The following is a 21,222-nucleotide window of genomic DNA, read 5'->3' on the forward strand; positions in this document are numbered from 1 at the left end:
TCGAACTTTATGGCAACAGTTTGGGGAAGGCCCTTTCATATTTTATACACCTGTCAGCAACAAGAATAGCCAGCAACAGTCCCAAAACATCACTGCTCTAGAGGAGATCTGCATGGAGGAATGGGCCAAAATACCAGCAACAGTGTGTGAAAACCTTGTGAAGACTTACAGAAAACGTTTGACCTCTGTCATTGCCAACAAAGGGTATATAACAAAGTATTGAGATAAACTTTTGTTATTGACCAAATACTTATTTTCCACCATAATTGCAAATAAATTCATTAAAAATCCTACAATGTGATTTTCTGGATTTTTCTTTCTCATTTTGTCTGTCATAGTTGAAGTGTACCTATGATGAAAAATACAGACCTCTCTCATCTTTTTAAGTGGGAGAACTTGCACAATTGGTGGCTGACTAAATACTTTTTTGCCCCACTGTACATACACAAACACACACACACACACACACACACACACACACACACACACACACACACACACACACACACACACACACACACACGCACGCACACACACACACACACACACACACACACACACACACACACACACACAAGAAATCTTTCCATGACATAAACTGACCAGGTGAATCCAGGTGAAAGCTATGATGCCTTACGGATGTCACCTGTTAAATAAATAAATTTAAAACTATGATCAGTGTAGATGAAGGAGAGGAGACAAGTTAAAGAAGGATTTTTAAGCCTTGAAACAATTGAGACATGGATTGTGTATGTGTGCCATTCAGAGGGTGACTGGGCAGGACAAAAGATTGAACTACCTTTGAACGGGGCATGGTAGTAAGTGCCAGGCGCACCGGTTTGTGTCAAGAACTGCAACACTGCTAGGTTTTTCACGCTCAACAGTTTCCCGTGTGTATCAAGAATGGTCCACCACCCAAAGGACGTCCAGACAACTTGACACAACTGTGGGAAGTATTAGAGTCAACATGACCAGCATCCATGTGGAAAATTTTCGACACCTTGTAGAGTCCATGCCCTGATGAATTGAGACTGTTCTGAGGGCGAAAGGAAGGGGTGCAACTCAATATTAGAAGGTGTTCTTAATGTTTTGTGCAGTGTATACTCCGGACTCTGACATTGCTCATTCTGATATTTCTTATGTGTGTATTGTTATTGTATTGCTTGATATTAGTGTACTGTTGGAGCTAGAAACACAAGCATTTCGCTGGACATGCGATGACGTCTGCAAATCTGTGTACGCGACCAATACATTTTGATTTGATTTGATTTATTTAAATACAGTGCATTCGGAAAGTATTCAGACTCCTTCCCTTTTTCCACATTTTATTAGGTTACAGCCTTTTTCTAAAATGGATAAATTATTTTTTTCCTTCATCATTCTATGCACAATACCAGATAATAACAAAGCGAAAACAGGTTGGTAGAATTTTTTGCAAATGTATAAAAAAACAACAACTGAAATATCTTGTTTACATAAGTATTCAGACCCTTTGCTATGAGACTCGAAATTGAGCTCAGGTGCATCCTGTTTCCATTGATCATCCTTGAGGTGTTTCTACAACTTGATTGGAGTCCACCTGTGGTAAATTCAATTGATTGGACATGATTTGGAAAGGCACACACCTGTCTATATAAGGTCCTACAGTTGACAGTGCATGTCAGAGACAAAAACCAAGCCATGAGGTCGAAGGAATTGTCAGTAGACCTCCGAGACAGCAATGTGTCGAGGCACAGATCTGCAACATTGACGGTACCCACGAACACAGTGGCCTCCATCATTATTAAATGCAAGAAGTTTGGAACCACCAAACTCTTCCTAGATCTGGTCGCCCGTCCAAACTGAGCAATCGGGGGAGAAGGGCCTTGGTCAGGGAGGTGACCAAGAACACAATGGTCACTCTGACAGAGCTCCAGAGTTCCTCTGTGGAGATGGGAGAACCTTCCAGAAGGATAACCATCTCTGCAGCACTCCACCAATCAGGCCTTTAAGGTAGAGTGGCCAGACTGAAGCCACTCCTCAGTAAAAGGCACATGACAGCCCGCTTGGAGTTTGCCAAAAGGCACCTAAACTTTCTCAGACCATGAGAAACAAGATTCTCTGGTCTGATGAAACCAAGATTGAACTCTTTGGGCTGAATGCCAGGCCTGAAATCTGGCACCATTCCTACGGTGAAGCATGGTGGTGGCAGCATCATGCTGTGAGGATGTTTTTCAGAAGCAGGGACTGGGAGACTAGTCAGGATCGAGGGAAAGATGAACGGAACAAAGTACAGAGAGATCCTTGATGAAAACCTGATCCAGAGTGCTCAGGAACTCAGACTGGGGCGAAAGTTCACCTTCCAACAGGACAACGACCCTAAGCACAAAGACAAGACAACGCAGGAGTGACTTCGGGACAAGTCTCTGAATGTCCTTGAATGGCCCAGCCAGAGCTCGGACTTGAACCCGGTCAAACATCTCTGGAGAGACCTGAAACTAGCTGTTCAGCAACGCTCCCCAACCTGACAGAGCTTGAGAGAATCTGCAGAGAAGAATGGGAGAAACTCCCCAAATATGGTTGTGCCAAGCTTGTAGCGTCATACACGAGAAGACTCAAGGCTGTAATCGCTGCCAAAGGTGCTTCAACAAAGTTCTGGGTAAAGGGTCTGAATACTTATTTAAATGTGATATTTCTGGGTTTTTATTTTAAACATTTGCAAAAATGTAATTATGGGGTATTGTAGGTAGATTGATGGGGGGGGGGACAATTTAATCAATTTCAGAATAATGCTGTAACGTAACAAAATGTGGAAAAAGTCTGAATACTTTCCAAATGCACTGTAGTTGTACTATAGTATATATTTATTGAGCAACTATGCTTAACAATGCATTCTTGGCCTATTTATCAAGCCCACAGCGGTAATGTCAAGGATCTTGTTCCTATGGTCAATGAGTGTTATTACTTTGACATAGAGAGCTGTCTTTCTTGGAAGATGTAGAATACTGCATAAAACACAGCGTGAGATGTCATGGTTGGAGAAATACATACTATTGCATTCAGTATCTGCAGGGTAAGCTTTTATCACAGCTCTCTAGAGACAGCAACATTTTTCTACCTGGTTTAATAGCAGTAGAAACACCCAAGTGTCCTCATTTCCAGCCTCATTACAATGAAACACAACGGAATGAAATAAACTTGAAACGTGAAGCACTTTCTCCTGTTGGCATCACTTAACTACCTCTCTGAAGCCCCTCTACTTCTCTTCAGTTATAATTTGGCAAGGCCTAACAGAAGGCAAAACTTAGTATCCATCATATGTCCTCCAGATAGGCTTGACTGCTAAATGGATTCAAAGTATTGAGGGAGTTTGAAAACCTTTTTCAAATATTTATTCGCACGTGACCTTTGCATCAGTTTAAGTATTAGCCACCACCTTAGTGTTATAGAAAAAGCTGTGTTGCATTTCCATTCGTCTCTTGTCTGTTTACTCTCTGGGTCTGGGTAAATGTTCACTACAAGCAGCTGTATTAGCTATTCATATTCAAATTGATGCCGGCTGGTGCTTTTTTCCTCCGTGCCATGCTTCACTGTGCATTTCATTCAAATAACACAATAAGAGCATGCATAATCTTGGCACTGAGAGGCCAAATAAACAATACTATAATGAACTGAAGTGTCAAAGTCAGATAAAAACACATGGCATTCGATATCATAATGACGCATATTTTGGAGAATAGATGTGAAATGCAGGAAGACTGCTTCAAAAGGCATGAGATGAGAAACTCAATGAGTTGAGGGCAGTTTGTATTACAATGCATGTAGGCTCCATGACGATAGCACTGGGCAGAACAACTTGTTAAGATGAAGAATATGGTAAGAAGTCCAACTGGTATGATAATTAAGGTCTAGTGAGTGCTACAACGGCTACATAATTGAAGGAAAGACTGTTAGTCTAGCCAGCACTTGTGGAATGAACATTTTATTAGTAATCTAAGTTTAAAGGCACTAGCTATATAGCAATACTCTGGCTTTGTTTAGTTACTGTAGCTAGCTGCGTGTTCAGTCTGGATGGTATAAACAGAAGCGTAAGTACATCTACTATTCACAATGGCCGTGAGCCTTTCTACTGTTCAGTGAAGGGGAGGACAATGTGTATACTCCCATTGACACAGCTTGCTGATCTTATAACAGAACGCATCCTTGTATCTGATGAGGAAACTGGGGCCTGGCCAATACCAATGCCAGAGCCAGAGCTACACTGATAGAGAATCTACGGTGCAACTGCAGTAGTCCACAGAGGACTGAGCTAGCGTTGAAGGTCAACCTGACATGGGTACTGTGACGTATGCTGGACTGGGGCAGCATGGGAAGTGCTCAAGTGCATCTCCCCACTACAGTGTCTGACAGTAGATCACAGGAGATGGAGTGTAGCGTGAGTATGGAAACAAATGAGAAAGGACTGGGGATTCTCACTAGTTCAAGTGCTCCCCTCTCCCTCTCTCTGTATCTCACTCTGGCTAGCAGGTAGCCTAGCAGCTAAGAGCTTTGGGAAAGTAACCAAAAGGTTTCGGGTTCAAATCCCTAAGCCAGCAAAGGTGGACAAATATTCTGTTCTGCCCTTGAGCAAGGCAGCTAACCCTGAACAACAACTGCTCCCTGGGTGAAAATGATGTAGAGTAAGGCAGGCTTCACACCTCTCTGATTGAGGGGTTGGGTTAAATGTGGAAGACACATTTCAGTTGTGCAACTGACTAGGTATCCCCTTTCCAGCTCTCTCCCCCTCCTATCACCTAGATCTAGCCCTCTGCCAAACACAGCTTTCTGAAATGGTTTTTCTTTGCTCTCCCATCGGACAAGAGATCAACTTGAGGTGAAATGCATGCAGATATATAGGAGCGGATAGGTAGGTACTGCATACTACAAAGCTAATTCACATAACTTCAATCACAGCCACAGGGACAGGTATGTATGCAAGCAATACGTCTTGCTGTAGGCCTATCTCATTATCCTAGAAAGGTTTATAAAAGGTTTGGTTTTCTAATCCTATGGGGAGAGTATAATTTGGATTGAGATACTGTGTCATAACAGCTGCCCAGAAATACTGCATCAACACATGGACTATGCGTAAGAGTGGAAGCAGCTCAAGCCTAGTTGAAATGGTAAAACATTGAAAATAAAGCTGAAAAAAAATATGTATCTGGGACCTTCCTTTTCACATGTCAAGCCATCTTTTGAAGCTGCCGTCTGAGCAGCTTGATACAGAAACATCATCTAGCCTACGACAACTAAATGTGTAGCACTGAATTAAAATGCACAACTAACTGATCGTCAAACCATACAAGGAAGAAGGAGGTGAATTGTTCGATGGTTATCGACTACCTCTGAGTCACATCCCCCTTGAGAGAACAGGAAACCAGTAAAGTCAAAAAAACATCACAAAGCGTAATAAAGCTCCCTGTGGACTGCATAGACAAAGAGCAGCGACTGCACTGGAAATTGCTGCTGAATGAAAGAGAATTAATTGCACCATCCCCGCCTAGGCGCACATCTTTAAAATAGGCTTCAGAGAGAACCAGGAGCCTAATGTCATTCACAAGTAGAATCGTTCAGCAACTGCAGTGCATCAACAGGTGCAGAGCCTGTATACACAAAGAGAGAGCTGAGGAGCTGAGTAAGGCACAGAGTCACACTGCCACCCACAGGTAGACCAGAACACCTCTCCCTGGCTGTTATAACAGCTCAGAGCTGAGCAACCTCTCCCTGGCAGATTAATAGCTGAGCTTGTGTGTTTTTCATGCCTTTACGCATTTTGAATGCCCGAAGAAAACAGAAACTTCATTTTGTTGGAGGAAAAAAATGCTTCCCTCGATGATTAAAGGAAATAACGGTTCTGTTAAAGCACACAGGGAGTAATATTAAAGTGATTTTTAACATTTACTATAATATCAATAGCTAATATAGCTTGAGTTATGAGCAAATATCCAGTGAGGGAGATGTGATATTAAATCATTGTCTGACAAGCTGTAAAGTTGTGGAGAACCTCTGTGTAATCATGTTATACTGACTGTGATTGTGTTTCAACTGAGTGAATCCGACTGGGAAGGGGTGCAAGACAACAAATCAATTCAATCATTTCATGAAGATGATCACTCTGAGGGCTAACACAGACATGGAGATTAGATGTGCACTATTATCACCCAAGAAGATGTGAGCTAAGTAAAAATGAAAAAGACTTCATTTTAATCCCAATAGCATTGCTTGTCATATATGCATATTTCACCAATGCCTCTGCTAGCAGAATTGCTAAAACTGGCATTACTATACATTTCATATCCATATTCAAGCCCCGTTCACAAAACAACTTCTAGGGTACTACAGAAGAACAGTCTCCTGTGTGCTCATTTGAAAAAGTAAATTGCCTGGAATATTATCACAATTATGTACAAAATGGCACTGAGCTAATTCACAGCTGGCTTCCCTATATCACTAAACCATATTTTGTGTATACGCTTCCATGCTTGCATAATATTAATAGTTATAAAACAACAATGGCTCGTCAACAGACTCGATAAAATGACCACGTTTGACCAGTTAATTAAGGGGAAGGATATCGAGAGAATAGATTAATTGTGTGGTCAAAACAAAGCCTGTGGCACAGACCATCTGACACATTACCCGGCTGGAGTCGAGGCTATCCAACACAAAATCCCACTCAATATTCCTCCCCATTATGATCCTGATTACTCTCATGGCCTTGAACTAGATCATCTGAGACAGCCAATGGCACAGTCGATTGGGATAAAACTATTCCAGACCGCTAGTATGGAAGGTAAGAGTTTATAAAGGGGGAAAGGTATGAGTAAAAGGGGCTGAAGAATACTTACTTGAACATAAAAGTGCTGCCAGTGCATCGATTGCTGCCCTGCGAAAGAAAAGAGAAGTCATTTTACATACAACAGTGATTAAGGAGCTCTCCTTCTGCAGAATAAAACCAAGAAGATGGGCACCTCTCCAATGTCCCAGTCAGCATTTTATAGTTTACATAAGCACAGAGGCACCTGCTTTAGTAATGTCGAAATCCCTGTCACTGCAATCATAAGCATTTATTACCAGCAACATAACTGCTGATTCAGGGTTGCAGACATATATTCTGCCACAACAGTGTGAACATAGATTAATTATGAATGTGGTTCTCTCTACATCCACATAAATCCTATCCTGAATCCTGAATTAGGATGATGCAGTAGTGTGTTCTGTTGATCTAGAGCTGAGGTGAAGGGCATAAACAAGCCAAACAAAAAACAGTGTTGCATGCAGTCGCTGGAACACAGGAAATGTCATGCCAGTGAATTGTTGTCTGTTGATTGTCTTTGATCCATATTAAGAGGACACGTCTCCTGTGACATGTTCCATTATTAAGGATCAGCAGTGTGTGCTTCCCCTCTGATGAGTCCACATCAATACCATTCACACAGTGTACCATATGTAGCCTATTAAATGAATCAGTTACCATGCTCTCAGTTTTCCTAATACGCCACACCGTCTCCCTGTCTCAGACTCAAACTGAAACAGTTTAACACAGGCACCTAGCAGTGCTGTATATAAAAGAGCCCATGGGGATATCTGATCGGAGCGGTGAAAACAAATTATCCGGACGATTTCTTCTACCTCGAAATCACATGAAAAATGGGACTAATTTCAGCCTGTTTGAACAGGGGTCATAATAAAGTTGTTCCTCACAGCTGTGGCTGTTGTTGTTTCTACGGGGAATACAACATGCCTCTGGACAGATCCATGATCACACACACACTCTCACACACAGAGGAGATCCTCAGAGGGGGAGAGAGTCTTGTTAATTATGTCCTTGAAAAGCTTCTTGGTCATATTAAGGCTTAGCTCATAGCCAAAGGTTAGCCCTGCGGATCGCCTCTCATCGACTACAGCTTGTTGAGTTGAAACCAAGCTGACTGTGACATTGTCAGCCCTCAGTAATGTGGTTGCCATGCAGCCATACAGCACTGGGGCTCTCCCTATGGGCAATAAGTGCTTATGGTGCACAGTCAACACTATAGGCAACAAAAAGGGAAATCTGGATGTACTGGATGTATTTTCAATACCATGTTGGGGAAAGGCTATGAAGGCCCAGTTCACTACATACTTGACTGATAAGCCTCTTCCTATTCCAACATGTGAACAAATAATAACATGTGTCAGAATTCCCATCAGAATCCAAGCTGGGAGCAGGGATCTCTGGTGCTGGACTGTTGATATCAAGCACTACTAACAAATGTGTGTGTGTCTGGGTGTGTGTGACTGTCGCTTGTGTGCCTGTGTGTGTGCTTGGCCTGCGTGTGTTCGCTTGCATGTGTATGTGTTTGATTGTGTGCGTTAGTGTTTGCAAAGTATTATAACATTATGTCAAATTGAGTGAGAACGTCAGGTGTTCAAACTCCCCCCTGCAGCCAAAGGCGGTAACAATTTACTTTCCATTTTACTTTGCACAGAAAGAAACTGCCAATACATATGCTCCCTGCCGTGATCCAACTCCATTAAACATGAGTAACCTACTTCCCTTTAAATGAGCTGCTGTGGAAAGTTTTGATGAATGCAGGTTCAGCAAGTTCCTCCTCTGCCCGGCGGACTCTCGCTTTAAGGCACACATTTAATTACAAACCTGAGCCAGGCAAACTTATGCAAATTGTTCAATTTGTGCAGACACAAAAAACGTTTCGCTTTTTCAGGGATTCAGTTTTAGAAAATGTAAAACCTCTCTTGCTCGTAGAGGGTAAAACTATTTTTGATATAAGACAAAAATAATGTCGGAATCTATAAGCAACAACACACCTTCTGTTTTGGGCTCTTGGCTTCACGGTGGCACCACAGCCGGCCCATGCACTTTAGCAGTACTAGGAAGACACTACAGCCTCTCCTGAGCGAGTCTATACTTTGTTAACTCATAAGACACAGTTAGCTTAGATAAATTATGAATTGAACTGTCCAAGTATACTATACTCAAACGTATGTATAGTACTCAAGTTCATGTTGAAATTGAGTGGTGGTCCATAGTCTGCAATCATGCAGAGTGATGACAGAGTGAGTGATTTTATAGCAGTATCTGTAAACTAAACCCACTGGGCACACACTGGTTTAATCAATGTTGTTTCAATGTAATTTGTCAACATATTGTGACGTGGGGTGGCAGGTAGGCTAGTGGTTAAGAGTGTTGGGCCAGTAAGCGGAAGGTTGCTGGTTTGAATCCCTGAGCAGACTAGGTAAAATATCTGCAGATATCCCCTTGGACAAGGCACTTAACCCTAATTACGATTGTTAAGTCATTCTGGATAAGATGAAAATACATTGGATTTGTTAAGGAGCCTTTTGGTCCTAGACTTAGCGCTCCGGTACCGTAGATGTAGATGAAGGGGAGGAGACAGGATAAAGAAGGATTTTTAGGCATTGAAACAGTTGAGACGTAGGTTGTGTATCTTTGCCAATCAAAGGGTGAATGGACAAGACAAAAGATTTACGAAGGGTAATACACTGCAGTGAGAACAAGTCTACCATCTAGATGCCTACCTCTATGTATCAAATCAAATCAAATGTTATTGGTCACATACACATGGTTAGCAGATGTTAATGCGAGTGTAGCGAAATACTTTCACTTCTAGTTCCGACTATGCAGTAAAATCTAACAAGTAATCTAACAAATTCACAACAACTACCTTATACACACAAATACACGCAAATGTAAGGGGATGAATAAGAGTAAGTACATATAAATATATTGATGAGTGATGGCATGCTGCATAGGCAAGATGCAGTAGATTGTGTAGAATACAGTATATTCATATGAGATGAGTAATGTAGGATATGCAAACAATATTAAAGTGGTGTTATTTAAAGTGACTAGTGATACCTTTATTAAGTGGCCAGAGATTTGAGTCTGTATGTTGGCAGCAGCCTCTATGTTAGTGATGGCTGTTTAACAGTCTGATGGCCTTGAGATAGAAGCAGTTTTTCAGTCTCTCGGTCCCAGCTTTGATGCACCTGTACTGACCTCGCCTTCTGGATGATAGCGGGATGAACAGGCAGTGGCTCGGGTGGCTGTTGTCCTTGATGATCTTTTTGGACTTCCTGTGAAGTCGGTTGCTGTAGGTGTCCTGGAGGGTAGGTAGTTTGCCCCCGGTGATGTGTTGTGCAGTCATTCTACCCTCTGGAGAGCCTTGATGTTGAGGGCAGTGCAATTGCCATACCAGGTGGTGATACAGCCCGACAGGATGCCCTCAATTGTGCATCTGTAAAAGTTTGTGAGTGTTTTAAGTGTCAAGCCAAATTTCTTCAGCCTCCTGAGGTTGAAGCGGTGCTGTTGCACCTTCTTCACCACACTGTCTGTGTGGGTGGACCATTTCACTTTGTCTGTGATGTGTACGCAGAGGAACTTAAAGCGTTCCACCTTCTCTACTGCTGTCCCGTCGATGTGGATGGGGGGGGGGGGGGGGGGGGGGGTGCTCCCTCTGCTGTTTCCTGAAGTCCACGATCATCTCCTTTGTTTTGTTGACGTTGAGAGGTTATTTTCATGACACCACACTCCGAGGGCCCTCAACTCCTCCCTGTAGGCTGTCTCGTTGTTGTTGGTAACCAGGCCTACCACTGTAGTGTTGTGTGCAAACTTGATGATTGAGTTGGAAGCGTGCATGGCCACGCAGTCATGGGTGAACAGGGAGTACAGGAGAGGGCTGAGAACGCACCCTTGTGGGGCCCCAGTGTTGAGGATCAGTGGGGTGGAGATGTTGTTTCCTACCTTCACCACCTGGGGGCGGCCCGTCAGAAAATCCAGGACCCAGTTGCACAGGGCGGGGTTGAGAACCAGGGTCTCGAGCTAAATGACGAGTTTGGAGGGTGCTATGGTGAGAAATGCTGAGCTGTAGTCAATGAACAGCATTCTTACATAGGTATTCCTCTTGTCCAGATGGGATAGGGCAGTGTGCAGTATGATGGCGATTGCGTCGTCTGTGGACCTATTGGGGCGGTAAGCAAATTGGATTGGGTCTAGGGTATCAGGTAGGGTGGAGGTGATATGGTCCTTGACTAGTCTCTCAAAGCACTTTATGATGACAAAAGTGAGTGCAATGGGGCGATAGTCATTTAGTTCAGTTACCTTAGCTTTCTTGGGTACAGGAACAATGGTGGCAATCTTGAAACATGTGGGGAAAACAGACTGGGATAGGGTTTGGTTGAATATGTCCGTAAACACACCAGCCAGCTGATCTACGTATGTTCTGAGGATGCAGCTATGTATGTCGTCTGGGCCGGCAGCCTTTGCGAGGGTTAACACGTTTAAATGTTTTACTCACGTTGGCCACTGAGAAGGAGAGCCCACAGGCTTTGGTAGCGGGCCGTGTCAGTGACACTGTATTGTCCTCAAAGCAAGCAAAGAAGTTGTTTAATTTGTCTGGGAGCAAGACGTCAGTGTCCGCGACGGGGCTGGTTTTCTTTCTGTAATCCGTGATTGACTGTAGACCCTGCCACATACTTGTTGTGTTTTAGCCGTTGAATTGCGGCTCTACTTTGTCTCTATACTGACGGTTTGCTTGTTTGATTGCCTTGCAGAGGGAATAGCTGCACTGTTTGTATTCGGTCCTGTTTACAGTTGCCTTGCCATGATTAAAAGCGGTAGTTTGCACTTTCAGTTTTGTACGAATGCTGCCATCAATCCACGGTTTCTGGTTAGGGAAGGTTGAGGATGGGGGCGCTGTTTAGACTATTTATGCTAATCGGGTAATTTTTGAAACGGCTTCCCACAAAATCCTTGATCGTACAATATGCATATTATTATTATTATTGGATAGAAAACAGTCTATAGTTTCTATAGGAGTTGAAATTTTGTCTCTAAGTGGAACAGAGCCCATTCTACAGCAATTTCCCTGACATGGAGTCAGATTTCAGAAATGTTGGCCACTGTTCTGAAGTCAGTTAAAAGGGCACTGTTATTGCTATGACTATACGGACACTGCTTACGTCTTCCCCTGGATGCCTTTACGTGATGACGATTTCAATGGGGTCGATTGCGCGTTCACAGGCACTACAAATGAAAAAACCCTGAGGCTAGTCATTATTTTGGAGCTGCGTCATGCGCCTAGAGGACACCGGCCCGCACCTGTTCCAAGCGTTAGTGGAGGGAGTAATATTACTCGGGTCATGTTTCTACTCGTTATGGGAGTTAAAAACATCATAAGGTAGTTAATTTAAAGCGTTTTATAGCAATTTATATCCGTTTAGTGCGATTTTGGGACATTTATTTCTTTAACGCTGTGAATAGCTGGGCACGCTTTCAGTTCATCCCGAACGCAGTTGGCATTTCCACATGGCAAGAGGACAGCTTTCCACCAAAAGACGATTACTCCCAAGAAAGGATCCTTTGCCCAAGATACTGATGGAAGAACAGCTCAAAGTAGGACATTTTTATTATGATAAATCGTGTTTCTGTCGAAACATTTTAGTGGCTTAGGACGCCATGTTTTTTGACGTAGCTTCGCTTGGCGCAAACTGTATTGAAAAGTAAGGATAAATTAAAAAATGTAATTCCGCAATTGTATTAAGAATTAAGTTGTCTATCAATCCCTGTCCACCCTATATTTTTTAGTCACGTTTATGAGTATTTATGTATAAGAGTAGATCACTGTCTAAGTGGCGCAAGGACATTTTCTGACCAGCTGAGCTACATTTCACATTGTCTAACCATGATTTTGGTGGCTAAATATAAACATTTTCGATCAAACTCTATATGGATTGTGTAATATGATGTTACAGGAGTGTCATCTGAAGAATTCTGAGAAGGTTAGTGAAAAAAGTAATATATTTTTGGCGATGTTGACGTTATCGCCCACTTTGGCTAGAATCAATGCTGGGCTGCTATGTGCTATGTGCTATGCTAATATAACGATTTATTGTGTTTTCGCTGTAAGACACTTAGAAAATCTGAAATATTGTCTGTATTCACAGGATCTGTGTCTTTCGATTCGTGTATGCTGTGTATTTTTACGAAATGTTTGATGATTAGTAAGTAGGTAAACACGTTGCTCAATGTAGTTTTTCTAGTCCATTTGTGACGGTGGGTGCAATTGTAACCTATGCCATCTACCTGAAATATGCACTTTTTTCTAACAAAACCTATCCCATACCATAAATATGTTATCAGACTGTCATCTAATGAGTTTTTTTGTTGGTTAGGGGCTATAAATATCTTAGTTTAGCCGAATTGGTGATGGCTACTGGTGTTGGTGGACAAATAAAAGATGGTGGATTATGCTAATGTGTTTTTAGGTAATAGATGTACATCTTTACATATTGTGTCTTCCCTGTAAAACATTTTAAAAATCGGACATGTTGACTGGATTCACAAGATCTGTGTCTTTCATTAGCTGTATTGGACTTTAATGTGTGAAAGTTAAATATTTAAAAAAAAAAAACATTTTGAATTTCGCGGCACTGGTTTTTCAGTGGGGGGGGGGGGGGTGTGCCGCTAGCGGCACGCTGATCCTAGACAGGTTAATGGTCACAGAGGGTACGACATCTCCGATGCACTCGCTAATAAACTCGCTCACCAAGTCAGCGTATACGTCAATGTTAGTGTCTTAGGCTATCCGGAAGAAATCTTGAAGCATGGAATCCGATTGGTCAGACCAGCGTTGTATTGACCTGAGCACGGGAGTTTCCTGTTTTAGTTTCTGTCTATAGGCTGGGAGCAACAAAATCAGTCATGGTCAGATTTGCCGAAGTCAGGGCGGGGGAGGGCTTTGTATGCATCGCGGAAGTTCGAGTAGCAATGATCCAGAAAGCTACCAGCCCTTCTCCCGCATTCGATATGCTGATAGAATTTAGGAAGTATGGTTCTTAGGTTAGCTTTGTTAAAATCCCCAGCTACAATAATGCAGCCTCAGGATGTATGGTTTCCAGTTTACATAGAGTATAGTGAAGTTCTTTCAGGGCCGACGAGGGGTCTGCTTGGGGGGGATATACACAGCTGTGACTATAATCAAAGAGAATTCTCTTGGAAGATAATGCGGTCAGCATTTGATTGTAAGGAATTCTAGGTTGCGTGAACAAAAGGACTTGAGTTCCAGTATGTTGTTGTGATTACACCATGAGTCGTTAATCATAAGGCATACTCCCCCTCCCTTCTTCTTACCAGAGAGATGTTTGTTTCTGACGATGCGATCTGTGAAGAAACCGGGTGGCTGTACCGACTGTACTGACAACATATACAGAGTGAGCCATGTTTCCGTGAAACAGAGAATGTTACAATCTCTGATGTCTCTCTGGAAGGCAACTCGTGCCCTAATTTCGTGCATCTTGTTATCTAGAGATTGGACAGTAATATGCTATGAATCGGTGGATGGTGTGCTCGCCTTCTGAGTCTGACCAGTAGGTCTCCTGCAGCGACCGCATTGTTTTGGATTGGGATCTGGAATAAGATCGCATGTCCAGGGTGGAGGTCCGAACAAAGGATCCACTTCAGGAAAAACGTATTCCTGGTCGTAATGATGGTAAGTTGACATCGCTGTATGTAATAACACTTGAGATTTTCTGGGCTAACAATTTAAGACATAATACATTAAAAAAACAAATAACTGCATAGTTTTCTAAGGACCTGAAGCAAGTACCATGCTCAGCTTTGGAAACAAACTGCGCTCGATTCAGCTGAGCTATCATGTCAGCACATTTAGACATTGATTAGCTTCCATACAATTTTTCAAATACTACCTAAATAAAATTGAATCATTTAAAGTACTTCCTATAACTTTTCTTAAACAATCTACATGTGAAAGTACATTTGGAATGAAGTTGGATTTATGAAAGCTACGTTGACATCTGATTTACTGTCATTCATCCATGGTTGATTGGATCTTTGGAAGATTAGAAGTAGTTACCATTAGCCCTATAAATAGAATGCCAAATTCATGATATTATTAATAAACTTTTACCTTCAGCAAATCTTCAATAAACATTACACCTCTCGTGCGACAATCATTTATTAGGCCAAAGCCTATTGATAAGGACACTAAGATTGTTAAATATTGCCTAACCACAGAGAACAATTTACAGCACTTCAGCAGAACTTATGTTTAAATCTTGGGCTATAAATCATATAGAGGCAGTATTTGATTCACCCAGCACTTGGTTAGTCTCATTTTCAGTGCGATCTGATCCGTCCGTGATATGTGTAGTGCTTAAAGAATGCAACGGTGGGTATACTGTAGAGCTCTGGCTGTAGCTGTGGCATGTCTCTGGCACAGCCAATGACAGGTGGACATGATATACGATACTCACTTGACGGTGCGTTTGTGCCTCGTAGTGTGAAGGGGTATCAGTCTGAATATAACGTCCAGGCCTCGGTTTTGTCCCAGCAGCGTAGCAGTGGTGACTGAAAGATATAGAAATGCCATTGATAATTGCATTCAATGGCTAGTGCTAATTGATGACGTTTCTCCCTGTCCAATCCTTACGAGTCCAGAGTGGAAATCTACTGGCTTCATGGGAATTTCAAGAGACTTCAACTTCAACCAAAATTCTAACTTCCACCACATAATTTAGGTTTGCTTACTGACAAAACTTTTCTATTTACAGCGCCTATTGAAAGTCTACACACCCCTTGCAGAATCTTCCCACTGGGCACAGATGTCAGTTCATCGTCCAGTTTGGATTTACATTTGGTTGTCGACAAATGTGAATTCAAAGTGAAATCAACCAAAAATGTCACCACGCCATTGGATTTAGGTTACAAGCTGGTTCAACATAATCACATTGTCTACACACCCCTTGCAGAATCTACCAACAACGTTAATTCAACCAGTTTTTGCCGAGGGGGTGTTCACATTTGCTGCCTTAAAATGTTATCAAAAAATAGATTAAATGGTTTTGTTTTTTCCTATCAATCTACACAACCCAGTCCACATTTTCAAACTGAAAGAAACATTATATGATGTTTCCAAATGATAAAAAAATACAAAATGAGGATGCATGTTTTCACAGCCCAGAGTTAATACTTGGTGGTAGCACCTTTGGCAGCCATTACAGCTGGGATTCATTCTGTAGGCCTATGCCCTTTAGCAGTACTAGGAAGACACTACAGCCTCTCCTGAGTGAGACTCTTAGGGCAACATATGTCCATTGTTTTGTAAAATTGCTCAAGCTCTGTACATTTGGTTGGGAATCAGCGATGGGCAGCAAACCTTGTCTCTGATTTTCAAGCAAATTTAAGTCAGGACTGAGATGAGACCACTCAGGAAAGCTCAACACCTCTTGGAAAGCCATTCTGGTGTGTCTTTGGCATGGACATTTGTGTAATTGTCTTGCTGAAAAATACAACTCCATCCCAGGGTTTCAGAAGACTGAGGCTGGTTTTCCTTTATCTTTTCCTGGGCTTTGCTCCTTCCATATTTATTTAGATCGTGACAAGCTCCCCAGTCCCTGCCAATGACAAGCATACCCGTAACATGATGCTGCCACCATAATACTTAAAAAATACATATCCATCATGAACTTCCCAACAAAATGTACTGAGCTTGAGCAATTTTGATGAAATAAAAAGACATGTGTTGCCTTAAGAGTCCAATTCTAACAAGAGTCCAATTCTAACAAGAGTCCAATTCAAAATGACTCACAGCTATAATGGCTGCCAAAGGTGCTCCCACCAAATGTTAACACTGGGGTGTGAAGACACACAGAATCAATACATCCTCCTCTGTATATTGTAGTAATTTGGAAAATGTCCTATAATTTTTCTTTCACTTTGGATTAGGCTGGGAAGATCGATAGGGGGAAAAATCTAATTGAATCCCTTTCATAATTTCATTTTAAGGCAGCAAAATTGGAAGATTGTGGAGAGTCTGAACTTTCACCAGCGACTGTATAAGCGACTCACTGACAGTTTACAGTCATCATAAAAATTATCAGACCTTGTGACCATGTTGTTTAATCATTTCACTGGTCAATATTTAGATACAGTATGGTTTCATTAAATCGTAATTACTATCCTAAATGAAGGGCACCAGCACATCTGCACTCAAGTCAAATGTGTGGCGCCTCTTCAGAATGTAGATCTCCTCCATACTCCCTGAACTCACAGAGTCCCATAGAGATATTTGTATTAATTCTGGATACTGTTGACATTGAGAGTAAATCACAAAACAGACAAAGCAGTGAAGTGTGATTGAAGCTTTACTGGGTTATTGACCTACCAGAGGAGCAGAAAACCTGGAGGACCCAAAGGCAGGCTGCCCTCCTCCTGGTGTGCTTTACATTCTGTTTCAGCAGAGTCAGAGTTGGCAGCACAGCCTCCGCCTTCTCTGCCTTCATCCCAATACGACGGTCTGATCGAGACACACATAACACCACAGACAGCAATCAGTAACCCCCAGATCTAATGATAACTGACCACCCACTGACACTGTTTACACCAGGGCAAATGTTTGCACAGTTATTTTTCAGAGAAAATTAAACATTCTATGAGGTAGAACAACAGATGAAATGAAGATAAAGATTTGATTAGTATAATTAAAACAGTTGCAGGCCTATGTGGTTTGCTTATTTTATCCGCCACTTAAAAAAAACAAGAAAACACTTCTCATTGAGAATCACCATAATGAAATGAATTCATGAATAAAAGCTGCTTGGGCGCATGAGGACAATATTTTTACTGAATGATATGCAATCCAAATATGCTATTAGATTGTCTATCTGCTTGAATGATTTCTCACTGCTTTTACACGTGTGAATTGCCTGACGGTTTGTGGAGTGGAATAGATCTGGTATGATTTTCTACTAATCACTGACACACAACAATGCTTAACCAGGCACACAAATCCTAGTTTATGATACAATATTACAGCGATTACAGTGGGAAAACCACTTAGACCAACGTTCAAACGCGTCACTGGCTTTATTGGATATGGCATCAGTATTCAAAGCTGGCATTTTAGTGATCGGAGGACACCCGTTAAATGTGAAGAGTCCAGTCAAAGGCACCCATTAGATGACTGACTGTACTATGTTCTGTAGAGAAGAGAGAAAAGGCTCATCGGGCCCTGAAGTACAGGGCAAAGCTTTGCTTTTACTGGAATGCAGATGAGACCAATACAACTAGATGCGCTGTTTAGCAATAACATCATGAAACAGATGTGAAAGTAAAGAGTTGTGGGATCTAATTCAAGTAGTAATACAATCACATTGATCAGTTATATTGCATAGCACCATATAAATTGACCATTGCTTCTCATTCTTGTCAAAATAGCTTGAGACCAAAATGGGTTTTTAGAAACCAGTTGATGCTGCTGATACCGGTTACCATAAATCCTTCATTAGCTTGGGTGACAATAAACATTGCAATGTATATGAATGGAGAAAGCTTATCCTACTCATACAAGTGGCCCACATGCCACTTGTGAAGATATGAAGGTATGCATCCATGTCAGTGAAGCTTTGTCACATAATGGATAACACGGATAACAGTCAGATGGAACTGTCGGCCTTTCTATTAAAAGCTGACGGACACCTCGGCCAAGGAGGAGAAAGCCATGATATCTCCATTATTTGATGTGGACTCACTTCCTGTTGACATTCTAAGATGGTAACTAAGAAAATCATCAAGCTACCCACTGTGTTGAAAGGTTGAGATCTACAGACCGTTTGACAACCTCTTACGACAACATGCAGTATAACAGAGACAAATAGCCATGGACTTTCATGACAAGCGCTAAATAATGACACACTTTATGATATCTCCAAATATTGTATCACTTCACGTTCTTGTAAACTATATTTCCACTCCGATCTGTCAGTTGGAGCCTCACCTCTGTGTCCGACCTTGGCCAGGAGGTGCAGCAGGGGGAGGAGGATGGTGAAGTTGGGGGAGAAGGTCCTGGCTGTGGTCACCAGGGCGCTTAGGAGAGCCTCGCTACCCCCCTTCGAGATCATGTAGGTGATCCGTCTGTCTGTGCCTGGAACACACACACACACACACACACACACACACACACACACACACACACACACACACACACACACACACACACACACACACACAGACAAACACACACACACACACACACCACACACACACACACACACACACACACACACACACACACACACACACACACACACACACACACACACACACACACACACACACACACACACACACACACACACACACACACACACACAGACGACTAAACCAAAGAAGGGTAGTAGACTGTAGCTCTCTAGGCGGAGTAGACGTACCGTAGCATTTTATCTGCATGGAATTACTATGAATCTGAATCAACAACAGAGACTCACCAGCTGAAAGCAGCTCATCCAGCACATTGAGGATATTGAGGGTGCTCTCAATGTCCCCTGCATTCTGTGGGGAGAAGAGATCAACACTATGTCAAAACCTCAGCCAGGCTGCTGAACCCTGGATTCATCCTGTTGTTTTCTGTAGTGTTGGCTGTAGAGTGGCAACTTGAACGAGAGAACTGTCATTGGCATTGTTGTTATATTTAACTATGTGACCATGCTCTCAACTGGCAACGCAAATGCATTTCCCAAGACCCAGCTGGGGAGCTTTGACTCGGACGTCTAATTTTGAGGATGAATTAGGTGGTGAGATAACTTAGGTCACAACAACACAGCATGGGTCCCAAATACTGCAGCAAGCCCAGGTGCAGGAAACCGAATGCTCCAGGCCCAGCAGGGGCTGTGGTGCTGTGTTTAAAAGCAGCAGCAGATGACAGCCTTTCTGTACGGGGGGCACTAATCCCCAGAGAGAAGTCCCAAATCTTACCCTTTCATTATATAGTGCACTACTATGGGCCCTGGTAGTGCACTACATAGGGAATAAGGTGCTATTTGGTATCTCTGTAGACAGACAGCACCTAAACAGACATGGTGATTAGGTGCGAATGGATCACCTACACGATCCAGGCCCGGACTTTGACATTTATAGCTGAGAGAATTCCTGTATGATAACAAGCAGGGAAAACATCGGCCTGTACCGAATGTGCTGAAAAGGGCTAACTTTGTTAGACAGGTGGCAGTATTATTATTTGATTGGGATGATTTTAGATATGGAAAGGGTAGATAAGGTAGAATCTGCGGACTCAAAGCTTAATAGTTGACGAGGTGCAGACTGACGGACCACACAGTAAACTGGAAAAATCTAAGAACCGTAAAGAAGGCTGAAACGCTGGTTCTCCAATAAACCACTGGGAGAGAGATATGCAAAGGGAGACATTATTGAAGGATTGTACAGTATTTACGCACATCTTTAAAAGTACAGAACCCGAAAGAAATGAAAACAAATAACGTAAGTAAAATACTCAGAAAATAAACACTCTGTGAGTACAGCATTTCTGAAAAACTACAAGGGAAAACAATAACAGAACATATGAAATGATCTAGGGAAACTACTACAATGACCTTGACATTTAACAGTGCAGAAGATAGATTCTCTGTTGGCCTTTCTGTGTGCATACTCTATGACAGGTGTTGTCACAGAGGGAATAAGAGACAGGACCCAACACCCAACAGAGGTGATCTATTACAGCTGAGCTGACATAAGGTGTAGCTGTGCAGAGCCATGTCTTTCTGTCACATGCACTTCAGAAGACATTAGAATTGATGGTTGGTGGCCATTGGTTTCATTAAGAACTACTGACATTGGCATACTGTTACTCTCCATGTCTCTATCACATCAGATCAGAAAATCATTTGTTTTACCTTTATTTAACTAGGTAAGTCAGTTAAGAACAAATTCTTATTATTGATTTGATTTGATTTATTTACAATGATGGCCTACCCTGGCCAAACCCTAACCCAGACAACACTGAGCCACCCTATGGGACTCCCGATCACCACCGGTTGTGATTCAGACTGGAATTAAACAAGGGTCTGTAGTGACAACTTTAGCATTGAGATGCAGTGTTTCACCTGTCCTTGTGCTTGTCTCCACCCCCCTCCAGGTGTTGCCCATCTTCCCTTTTATCCCCTGTGTATTTATACCTGTGTTCTCTGTCTGTTTGTTGCCAGTTTCTCTTGTTCGTTCAAGCTTACCAGCATTTTCCTGTCAGGTCCTATTGTTTCCCAGCCTTTCTTTGCTGTTCCTCCCGGTTTTGACCTTTGCATGTCCTGACCCTCTGCCTGACCCTGAGCCTGCCTGCCATCCTGTACCTTTGCTCCACCTCTGGATTACTGAAC

General features: G+C 42.3%; 1 protein-coding gene across 1 annotated transcript in view; it reads right to left on the reverse strand.

The window, feature by feature from the left end:
• LOC129862629 (cytosolic carboxypeptidase 4) overlaps window positions 1–21,222 on the reverse strand; it is a 155,808-nt gene that overhangs the window by 118,662 nt on the left and 15,924 nt on the right. Inside the window, exons 3-7 of the mRNA XM_055934473.1 lie at window positions 19,324–19,387; window positions 18,834–18,980; window positions 17,223–17,354; window positions 15,313–15,406; window positions 6,867–6,904 (exon numbers count right to left, since the gene is read on the reverse strand). Of these exons, the coding sequence (XP_055790448.1) occupies window positions 6,867–6,904; window positions 15,313–15,406; window positions 17,223–17,354; window positions 18,834–18,980; window positions 19,324–19,387 (475 nt within the window). The remainder of the gene's footprint in view (window positions 1–6,866; window positions 6,905–15,312; window positions 15,407–17,222; window positions 17,355–18,833; window positions 18,981–19,323; window positions 19,388–21,222) is intronic.

The sequence above is a fragment of the Salvelinus fontinalis genome, chromosome 9 (assembly GCF_029448725.1).
Source record: "Salvelinus fontinalis isolate EN_2023a chromosome 9, ASM2944872v1, whole genome shotgun sequence".
NCBI classification, from domain to species: domain Eukaryota; kingdom Metazoa; phylum Chordata; class Actinopteri; order Salmoniformes; family Salmonidae; genus Salvelinus; species Salvelinus fontinalis.